The sequence below is a fragment of the Labrus bergylta genome, chromosome 21, assembly GCF_963930695.1.
Source record: "Labrus bergylta chromosome 21, fLabBer1.1, whole genome shotgun sequence".
Taxonomy (NCBI): Eukaryota; Metazoa; Chordata; class Actinopteri; order Labriformes; family Labridae; genus Labrus; species Labrus bergylta.
Window position 1 is genome coordinate 22,798,890 of NC_089215.1, and position 10,864 is coordinate 22,809,753.

General features: G+C 38.6%; 1 protein-coding gene across 1 annotated transcript; it reads left to right on the forward strand.

Moving 5' to 3' along the window:
* Positions 1–421: 421 nt before the first annotated feature.
* On the forward strand, positions 422–10,623 carry telo2 (TEL2, telomere maintenance 2, homolog (S. cerevisiae)). The gene is made up of 20 exons (XM_020637511.3): positions 422–2,061; positions 2,146–2,423; positions 2,516–2,584; positions 3,674–3,821; positions 3,901–4,003; positions 4,081–4,149; positions 4,243–4,384; positions 4,883–5,019; positions 5,143–5,228; positions 5,862–5,948; positions 6,070–6,158; positions 6,263–6,354; positions 7,552–7,668; positions 7,778–7,849; positions 7,932–8,102; positions 8,178–8,269; positions 8,348–8,447; positions 8,661–8,725; positions 8,995–9,110; positions 10,175–10,623. Exons 1-20 carry the CDS (start codon positions 1,721–1,723, stop codon positions 10,294–10,296), a joined length of 2,496 nt encoding a protein of 831 aa, XP_020493167.2. The 5' UTR covers positions 422–1,720; the 3' UTR covers positions 10,297–10,623.
* Positions 10,624–10,864: the final 241 nt, after the last annotated feature.

Here is a 10,864-nt window from a genome sequence, read left to right on the forward strand (position 1 = left end):
TTACTTGTGCACGTAGTCTAGGAAGTAATAAGTCCAACCATATCAGAATCATTGTCTAATTATGGAAGAACATATATTTTTATATTTTTTCCCAGGAAAACACCTTATTTTGAAAAACGGAAGTTACCGCAGACTCGCAGTATTATTGTCAAACTAATTTCACCGACCTGCAAAGCTATTCCCTGAACAGTATTTTGTTTGCTCCCGTTTCATACACGTCTATCTTATAGTCAGTTTTATCATAAGACTTCTGCATTTATCACTTTCGCCTGGAAAAGGAGATGAATAACGGACTCGCTCTCTCTGTCTGTTACTCCTGCTCGCTCTGGAGCATTTACCATAAAGATCAGAATACGTGAGCGCTTCAAATTTAGGGGCGGCTCACTTCACCATGTAAACTCGAGGAGCGGCTGGCTTCACCGCAGTGATACTTTCGCGTTTCTCACCTCAACGGTGCGTTCCAGTTGATCTCTTAGTTTTGCGTTTCTATTTATCTTTGATGTTATTATTCACATTGAGAGATAGTGGTGCGTTGCTTTGGGAGCAGCTGGCGAGAAATAGATTTTAATTTTCCGAGAAGGAGAGGGAGAAGAAGAATTAAGTATTGTGATGCAAAAGTATCCATCAAAGAATGCTCATGGGTTTAGGGCTAGGGGGCTCCGTATATAAATGATGAAATAATTGAAATAAAAAAGAGAAACTGATTTGAGCTAAGTTTAATTTAAACTGTCATACTTCTTTACCATCTGTCAGTAATTGCTTTCTTCTTAATACAATCTAGACTATATCCCACTTTAGCTTCCGCAGCTATATAAAACCGTATTATTTTAACAAACTCTCATATTTTTTTCGCTTAATTTAGCTTTTTCGTAGATGCAGGAGTAATTGTCGTTTGTGCTTTATTTGTTGATTTTGACGAAACGCGTTTGCAATGTGACGTAATTTAGCCCTTTCGGCTTCCGGCGACAGTTTTCGCAGTGAAGCATTCAAGAACCTGACATTTTTTGTAACACTTCTGGACACTTGTTCTGTCCATAGACTAACTATTCTGTCACATTAAGTTGACCACTTTAAACCCATACACACAGGTAGCACTGCACCAGCTGTAGAAATGTACAGTAGGCTATTGGAAATGAGAAATATGGAAAACAACGCGTTCATAGTGACGACACTTGGTCCTTTGGGCTTGCCATACCGTATGCCCCGCCTCTCTGTTGTGTTCACTGACTGATCACACGGATGGAAACACGACGTGGTGGGGAAATCTCATTTAAAACATTGAGTAACATGAGGGACAGTAGATATTACAACGAAATAAATATGTTGATATCACATTAACTAAAGATAATGTTTGTGTACAGGAGGTAATGCGTACTGTTAAGTTTGATTAAATGTGTGCAGTTGTGTTTCAATTTAGAAAGACGATAACAGATGTCGCCTGTCATGCTATTATTACAACAGAGATGTTTATGCTAAATTCATGAACAGGTTTTAAACCTTAACGATCAAGCTGTGAGCTGCTTGATTTCGGTTAGCTTCAGGAGAAAGTGAGAGTTAATATAACACAATATATTAATCCCCTTAGCATACGTTATTTTAGTGCAAGTCATCAGTGGACTTTGTTGTGAACAGTGGGTAATAATACGTTGGGAGACAGCCTCCTGTGAGGGATAAGATGTCCATTTAAGTTTTTATTTCAAGTTGGTCCCCCATCACAAAGATGGAGTCCCTCACCCCACATACTGAGGTTCGCCTGGCAGTGGCTCAGTGTTTCCGGACCCTCACTTCATCCACTAATACCAAAGACACAATCAACGCTCTGCACACACTTCACTCTTACTTGGATGAAAGACCAGGAAACAAGATCACTTCAGTTCAGCGTGTGGAGTTCAGGAGAGCTCACTTCACTCGCACCCTTCAGTTCCTGGTCAACAGCATCCAGGCTGACTGGTTTCACAGCCTCACAGAAGCTCAGCGCACAGATCTGTGGGACGGACTGTTCCTCAGAGGCCCTCCAGAGCAGACGCTGCTTGTGCTGATGGATGGGATAGGAGAGCTAAGGTTGGTGGTGTTAAAGAAGGGATGATAAAGGATATTCATCATTTCATCTGCTCACTAACTGTTTTTTTCCCCTCTCCATTGCAGAGCCAGTGCTAGTCTGGACCACTTGGTCAGCATCACAGAGAGGTTCCTTCAGATCCATCGTCTCGCTGACCTGCTGTGGTCCTACTGTGTGCACAGCGCTCCCTCTGACACCCCTCAGCTCAGAGAAACTCTGCTGGGTCGTCTTGTTTCTTTACCGGACCTCACGGCCAACAGGTTGCATCTGAACACCAAGCCTCTCTTTCTCCCTCAGCAGTATTATCCTCTACTGGCCTCAGAGATTCTCACCGCTCTGGAGAGGACGTGCCGAGCACTTAAAGGTGAGCTGACATCATCACAACATACAGCCTGTGTCAAAGGTTCATTACATCAAGAATAATCTCTTTTCTCATCTGTCATTTATTCTGAACAGATGGCACTGATTGCTCCTTAATATTTGTGGCTGAGACACTTGGAAAAGTGTGTATCCAGGGTCATAGTCGTGAGTCATTTCATACATTATTGTATATAAATCTGTTTTCTTAATGCTGTTTTCCCTCACATGTTGCCACCTTCACACATCAAGCTTCACCTCTTCTACTGATTGGAATTTCTAAGTGGTTAGATACGTAACAATAAATATATTTCCATTGTTAAGGAATTTATCATGGGCACATTTTGATCATCACATAGTCCTTAATAATCATTCTAAGTGTCCAATCATAGGTCCTTATTCTCAGCTCACGCTCATCCTCTGCTCTGCTCTGTGAAATGATGATATTTAAAAATTTCCTGAAATGTCAGACACCAACAATTAATTAGAAAATGAGAAGAACAAGCATCAAGGGAATACTTAATAAGCCAAAATCTTGCTGCTGCAAGTCTCCTTTGAACACATTCATCACATTACAAATGTTTTTTTTTAAATACTTTATCGCAGGCTATTTTACTACATTACAAGTTGTCATATTTCATCACATACTTTGTTCATCCTGGCACATTTTTATATATATATTTTTATTATTACATACAAGAATACATACATGAAATAAAATAAAATAAATACAAATCAGAGGACAGGGTACGAAGAGAAAATTATAATTAAATTAAGATTTAGAAAAAAAATAAAAATAAAGAAATAATAATACTAATAATGATAAAAAATACAAATAATAATAAAATGCAAATAAAACCGTAAATAGAATGGAGCAGGGGGAGGGGGTTTGTTCCTTCGCTACTCTCTTAATTTAATATAATTTAATTTACATACCTGTTATTATTCCACTTTATCTGTTTCCTTTATCCATTTACTCCAGTAACAAATGAATTCATCTTCTCTGTTTCTTAGCGTATACGTAATTCTTTCCATTTCTTTAATATCTTCCACTGTTAACTTCCATGCATACATTACAAATGTTGGTGTACTATTATTGATTGATATTTGAGGAAAAACTATGGTCCAAATGATTTCCGCTTCTAGTGAGAAAAAAAAGGAAATGTAAAGAAGGACATTTTAATCAGAAGATAATGTCTGTAAATGTTCTGTAAAGGAATCTCTGTGATCCTTCTGTCATGTCCTCCTCCTCTGCAGGTTCGGTGCTGGCCGTGCTGGCTCCTCAGCTCGCCGTCTACACCAGCTCAGACATGGTGTGGCAGAGAGTGTGCTGGAAGCTGTTTGAGAACGTTCCACAGCGATGGTCAGAGAGCGTGCTGACTGCTCTTGTGCAGGCTGTCAGTGGGTAACGAGAGATTCATCCTTGCAGATTTCCAGCCTGTCTTCTCTCTTCCTTTGAATGACACCAGTCTGTTTTGTTTCAGGCCTGAAGCTTTGGGCAGAGTCATTGGTAATCTAGTGTTAACAAACAAAAAGGCTCAGTTTGTCATCACTCACAAGCTGCTGTTATTACAGTACAAATATGAGGTAAGGAGAAGTCCTGCAGCCTCACAGTAAACTACTTCTCTCTTTAATATTTTAAACATTTAATTGTTTGTCTCCAGACTCGAGTCTTGAGGATTATTCTGGGTTACCTGGCAGCTGATAAGGAGCGACGCCCACTGCTCATCCAGGTGAGGACATCAGGATGTTGAACAGGCAAAATGACATCACGGTGTATTATATGTATTGTTCATTTTGACATGTACACATGTGTGTGTTCTCAGGTGTTAAGGTGTGTGTCTCAGGCCTGGGCTAACCCCAGTGCAGTGAAACACACACCTTTAGAGCAGCAGCTGTATGTGAGCAAGGCCTTATTGCTGAGTGTGAGTCTGCTCAACGACTCGGAGCTGCAGGAGCTAAGATCAGGTACAGTTATAAGGTTGTTCACTGTGTTAAATCTGTCCCTTTATTTATTTATTTTTTATGACCAACATTTTTATTGTTTTCAAAGGTTTTACAACAGTACAATACAAGACAATAAATGATATAGAACAATACCCAACAAGGGTAACACTATCAATGCAAGACAGAAAAAAAGACAAACAGAAAAAAAAAAAACAACAGACCTGACAAACAAAAATTATAATTAAGATAAATTAAATACAGGAATAAAGCAGGACTATTAAAATATATGTAAATAAATAAAAATGTAAAAAATAAAAATAACAAAATATGCATTATTATAATTAGTGTATCATGTATCACTTAAAGAAAACTATTATCACCTTCAGGTGTTTTGCATACTGATTAGCATTACATTGCTACTGAACTGAAAAAAAGTAACTAACAGACAGACAAAAAAAAGAGTTTTAAAAAAGAATGAGTATTTCAGTTGCTGTCTGTGTTGTGTGCCTCTCTTCTCAGACTTACTTCAGTGTATGCTGGGCGGCATGCAGAGCCACCTGGACAGCAGCGTGGTGCGGATCAGGCACATGGGCATGGTGGTGGGAGAGTGCCTGAGTTCTCGCATGGACATCAATGGAGCTGAACTCAAGTTTGAGGTACAGTCTTTGTTGCACATCAGCTGCCATCAGCTGTGACAGCAGCAGCCTTCTAGGATTCCAAACATCTGATTCAGCACCTGATTGAAAAGCAATCTGAGTTTGTATTGTGCTGTGTTTCAGTATGATCAGGATGAGGAAACAAAGGAGCTGCTCTCACTGATGACTCCGTTGAGTGGTGAGGAACCAGAAGCTGAGCCCGTGAACAGGTATGTTACATCACTTTAACTGTTACCTTGAGGCTTCATACATGTAGCTACATCTGCTAATGTCATAGTAAGATTGTGGACTCTGCTATCTGATCTATAGCAAAGACAAAAAAAATAAATGATTAAACCAAAACCACATTAAAGATTTTTAACACAAATTAATAATTTCTTTCTCTCTGCATATGCAAATGTACACAGATCAAGCACAATTCAATGTTTTAATCTTTAGACTACAATAATCTTTGTGTTTTTAATCTTGGCAATTACTATGTCAAATCCCATGAACTGTTTTCACTGTTTATAAACAAAGGCTTTGTTTTTACTCAAGGTTCAAGGTTGTCTTTATTATCCCTGCGAGAGGGCAATTTGTTTTGCAGTCAGCAATAAAACACATAAATACATACAGCCCGCAATCAGCAAACAACATAGAATGGACAATAAATAAATACAGTAGATAAGAAACAGAGGCAACACAGTCAGTTGTTTAAAAAGGTGATGGCAGCAGGAACAAATGAGTTTCTCATCCTCTTTGTCCTGCATGCTGGCAGACTGAATCTGCGGCCTGACGGCATCAACTTAAAATCCTCAGACAAAGGATGACTTAGATCACTCAGAGATTTCTGTTATCCCCAGAATCGACTCTCCACAAGACACCAGCGAGACAACGCCCTCTGCTCAGAGAGAGGCTTCAAAACCGGCTCCAGACTCCGACTTGGACAGGTCAGTATTTGCTCTTTTGCTAATTCAGTGGTTCTGAACATAAAATGTATTTGTGAGATTGTATTAGTGCTAAAAGAAGTAGAGAAGGGGGTTGATAATGATAAGTCTTTCTCTGATGTAGTGATGATGAGCTCACTCCTTATGACATGTCCGCTGATCAGGAAATGAACAAAGCATCTCCACCGCGCTACCTACGAGACTGTCTGGAAAGTATGGCTGCACGGATTACTTCATGTCATCTCACCCTGTGTTTACATTCTGTGTTTTGTCCCCTCCTGTTCTAATCATTTTTTTTAATCTTCTGACCGATCCAGATTTAATTTCCTCTGATGAGCCGGTGCGTGTGGAGCTCAGTTTAAGAGCTGCTGAGAGTTTGGTGTGGAAGAACAGCTTTGCAGCCAGAGAGGTACGTCCAGCTCAAAACAGAGTGCTTCAGATTCATGCTTTACTGAAACTACACTTTGTTATTTTTGTGAATGACTAAAGCTACAACCGTTTATTGCTTAATCAATTCAAAGTCATTGACATATTTTAGTGAATCGATGATAAAAGAAATAAAAAGCCAAACATTAGCTGGTTCCTGAAGCATAGATTTAAGCATTAGCTGCTTTTTGTCAAATCTAAATGAAAAGGAGCAATATGTGACTCTGACACCTAGTGTTTAAAATGGTAACTGCATCAGTCATGAAACCTTTCTGTGTTCTAACCTCTCTCCATTTTTCAAAAGCATCTCCAATATTGATCCTAGTTTGAGCACGTTTCAGCTCGTGGAGCTTATTAGAAACATGCAGAGGCTTTTTAGGTCGGGTACAATCACTTCTATCTGAACCACTTCTCTTGACCTCTTCCATCGCTGCAACACCTGTTGGTTTGACTGGCAAACTGAGGAGAGTTCAAAACGGGCATGTGGGGGTGCCTTAATACTGCCTACCTCGTCTGGTCAAAACAAATACAAACAATTCTGCACCGAAATCTAATCTAGCGTAGTTAACATTGAAACCAGCACTTCAACATATCATAAAGATAAAGATAAACTTTATTGATCCCCATGGGGGAAAAGTTTTTGTTACAACAGCTCAAGAAAACAGGAAATAGGAATATAATTATTAAAAATAAGAAGTTAAAAATCAAACATATGTACATCAGTTAAATAAAGGGAGAAAAAATACAATAATAGAATAATACCAAGTATGTACACTTCCACTTGTGGAAAGAGTTATTGTTATTAAAAACACACACAGTGTGTAGCATTGTTGTTATGAGTGGAGATGCTGTTAAAGAGTCTGATTAAACAGTCTCAATCATGTTTCCTTATTGTCTGATAAAGTAAGGTGATTTTATGATTTCATTCAGTAGATATCTTACATATTGGACCTTTAAGTATTATACCTGTGTTTTTAAAAAAGGATAAGAAGTAGACTTTTGAATATGTAACATTATATTTAGACTAAACAATTAACCAGTTTATTGTAAAGTCATTTGCATATTCATGTATAACAGAACAAATAATACTTACAGCCTTATTAGTGACTATCCAAATATCGGTCTCTTTTATATTATTATTTTTTTTAAACTACAGTTGCTTTATTTTCAACCTTTTCAGATCAGTGTCCAGCTGAGCAAAGTGTTTCTTCACATGGAGGATAAATACAGCATAAGGGGCTTCATGAGTCTCAGACAGGCGACCATGGTGGCACTCGCTGTCACTGACACTATCCCCGTATGATCTTTACCTCACTTTTAACTCCCTAAATCTTTTCATGTCAACATTTCTGTTGTTTGTTTACCACATAGATGTATTCCACTTTCATCTGTGTTTTCCTTCATAGGTGACCCAGTATTTGACCACTGAGTTTTACTCCTTGAACTACAGTCTGCGCCAGCGGCTCGATATCTTGGAGGTTTGAATATGAATCTTCTTCTTTTTTATACAAAGAATTGATATGATAAGTCAGTAATTAAGCTGATCATGTTTTTTATCAGGTTCTTGCTCTGGCAGCGCAGGAGCTCTCCAAGCCGATTACTGAAACAAGAGATTCTTCCATGAGTATCTCTGCCAGCACAGATTTGACTCCATACCCCGGAGACAACCCTGTTCACTGGAGACAGGAAGTAGAGAAGCGGATTCAAAGCAAGACAAGACGCCTTAGTAAGGTAGGTAAAGCATGGACACTTTTTACTCTGCCTTTTTGATGTTTGAGTTCAGATGTCATTTCTCTTTTTCTACAGGGTGTCCCAAGGCCTCCAGCTAAGGCCATCCCCAACCGCTACACGCCTGTTGCTGGACACTTCTTTTTCCCTCTGCTGTGTAATTATGACAAGTAAGTATTGTTGTCATAAAAGTCAGATTTGTGTTTTAATACATCAGAACATTTTGAAATAAAAGTTCTTTCTACTAGGCCTCAGGTGACCTTTGACCTGTTGGGCAGTGACCATCTGGTGCTGGGCAGGTTGATCCACACGTTGGGCCTCTTCATGCACCTGGCAGCCAATGCACCGGTACTTTATGCAATCTGTCTGTTGTTTAGGGGTTAGGATGCAGTCTGATATCACATACTGCCCCCCTTTATCACATTATTAAAACAAGATAATCCAAAAACAGTTATGTCGATGTGAAGTTAAAATGACAAAGAATAAGAAGTTTAAAGCATATTTTCAAGCTCTGCCTCTGGGTCTTGTAGGATTTACTCTTCAATTGTTTTTTTCATGCAGATAGCTGCACAGATGGGTCGAGCCTTACTGGACTTTGTGTGGGCTCTGCGCTACCATGTCGACATGTGAGTATGATAACTGAGTGTTATAGAGAATCTGTGTGGTTCCTAACATCAATTTAAAATGTACTTTTCCTGCTACTAACCAGACCTTTTATTATCAACACAAGCAAACTGTAAAATCTCTCCCCCACAGCATGTGTTTTTTTTAATGTTATTAATGCAGGCTACACCAGCTAACATTAAAACAACACACCCTGATAGACCGCCACATTCTGCACTGAATGTTAAGTTATTCCAACACAAGTTGTTAACATGCAATCTGTGTGATAAAGGATGGTGAGACGAGGCGTCCTCTTCGCTGTCTGCTCCGTGTTTCTGAGCGTGAACAGTCAGAACCTGCTGGTGGACCTGAGTGATCAGCTGTTTGAGACCAGAATGTGGCTGGCAGGTAAAAAAGAAAGAAAACCTTCTCTTGAATCTCTGCCATAAACATGTATATTCTTTGGAAAAATATTATGGAATTTTTTTTTTTTTTTATAAATTATATTTATACTTTTTATACATGTTTTTGTATGTTTATTTACATTATATTTTCATGGAATATACATGTTTATATATGCAAGGAAAAGCAGGGCATCTGTTTCAGGTGTGTTATAACGGGGCCGTATTTTCATAGATTAGAATTTAACTTAGAAAACGCAACAAACTGTTAATGTTAAAGGTTTCTTCTTTCATAAACATCTCGATTCCTATAAATGCACAGATGTTTGAGGCTGCACCTGCAGTAATTCTGTCCGGGATTTTTCCCTCAGTGACAGACAAACATGTAGAACACACACACACACACACACACACACACACACACACACACACACACACACACACACACACACACACACACACACACACACACACACACACACACACACACACACACACACACACACACACAGCTGGACCCAGCATTTCTGGGAATTAGATGAGGAACCAGGATGTCCTGTACTGCTCAGACTGTACATGACGTGACCGGCTCCTCCGCAAAAAAAAAAGATAAGGGGGATAAAAAAAGCTTCACATGGCAGCGAGTGTTATGGTGCAGTGGACACATTGTCGGATGATTAAAATATTCATTTTATGGTCATTAACTTCATCATGTAAATACTTTAAAAACTCTCTACCTCATGTAAATTAACTCATCTGTTACAGAATGACATATTCTATTATCATGCTTATTCAGCATTTTGAACTATTGTCTTATTTAGTCTTGTACATATCAGGCTTTGCTTACTTTGTGTTTATAGTTGATATTTAATGTTTTACTTTTGTACATAGAGAGCTCAGTTCACCAAAGTCAAATCAAGTCTTGTGTGAATAAGCACTCCTGGCCAATAAAGCTGATTCTGATTCTGATTGTTAGAATGTGACTTTGCTTTTGAAATGATACTTGGAGATGTTCTCTGAGCATATTTGACCAAAGTTCTTATTGTCTTTTTGTGTTATAAATATCTACAGATGTGGCTGAAGGAGACCCTGATGCAGACTGTCGGAGTCTGGCTATACAGAGTCTGGTTCTGATGGACAAGAGCCTGAAAAAACAGCTACAAGACCCACAAGCACTGAGTCTTGAATCCTAAAATATTGACCATGTTCTACACCTGATCCTCACAGAGCCTGGAGATGAGTGTGTTAGAGTTGATGCAAATGATGTTACTGATATTGGACTCTTTTGTTTGTTTCATTTGTTTAAACACACATTACACCAGCTGATCTTATTTAGCTTCTTCTTCAAATCTGTCTACAACATGCACATCCTTACATTCCCTTGCACTGTATTGTGAGGATGAAAGTATTGTGTATTATTTATGAACCTGACCTGAAAATTGATTGAATGGAGGATAGGGTACCATTTTGGTCTGCCAATAAACTGTATTTTTATGAGGATATCCTTTTCCTGTACTGCACATCTCTCTGTCCTGTGTTTGTTTGTTTGCTAAGGACATCCTGTGAATATTCACATGCACCCTTACAGAAAATCTACCAGTACTATTACTAGTACTACTTCCTCTTCAACATTTTTGTTCATATATTTTTGAAATACAATTGTTTATAGTTTTCATTTGGATGGGACTTTATTTGGTCACATTAGATTATCGATAAAATAGACTTTTTTAATGACACTTTTGTGCTATTGTTCCAGACCTT

Excerpts from the sequence above, each read along its gene's own strand:
- telo2 (XM_020637511.3), top strand. The coding sequence starts at position 1,721 with ATGGAGTCCCTCACCCCACATACTGAGGTTCGCCTGGCAGTGGCTCAG. Across the intron at positions 2,062-2,145 it reads GATGGGATAGGAGAGCTAAG|AGCCAGTGCTAGTCTGGACC; the intron begins GTTGGTGGTGTT and ends TCTCCATTGCAG. Across the intron at positions 8,270-8,347 it reads CTGCTGTGTAATTATGACAA|GCCTCAGGTGACCTTTGACC; the intron begins GTAAGTATTGTT and ends TCTTTCTACTAG.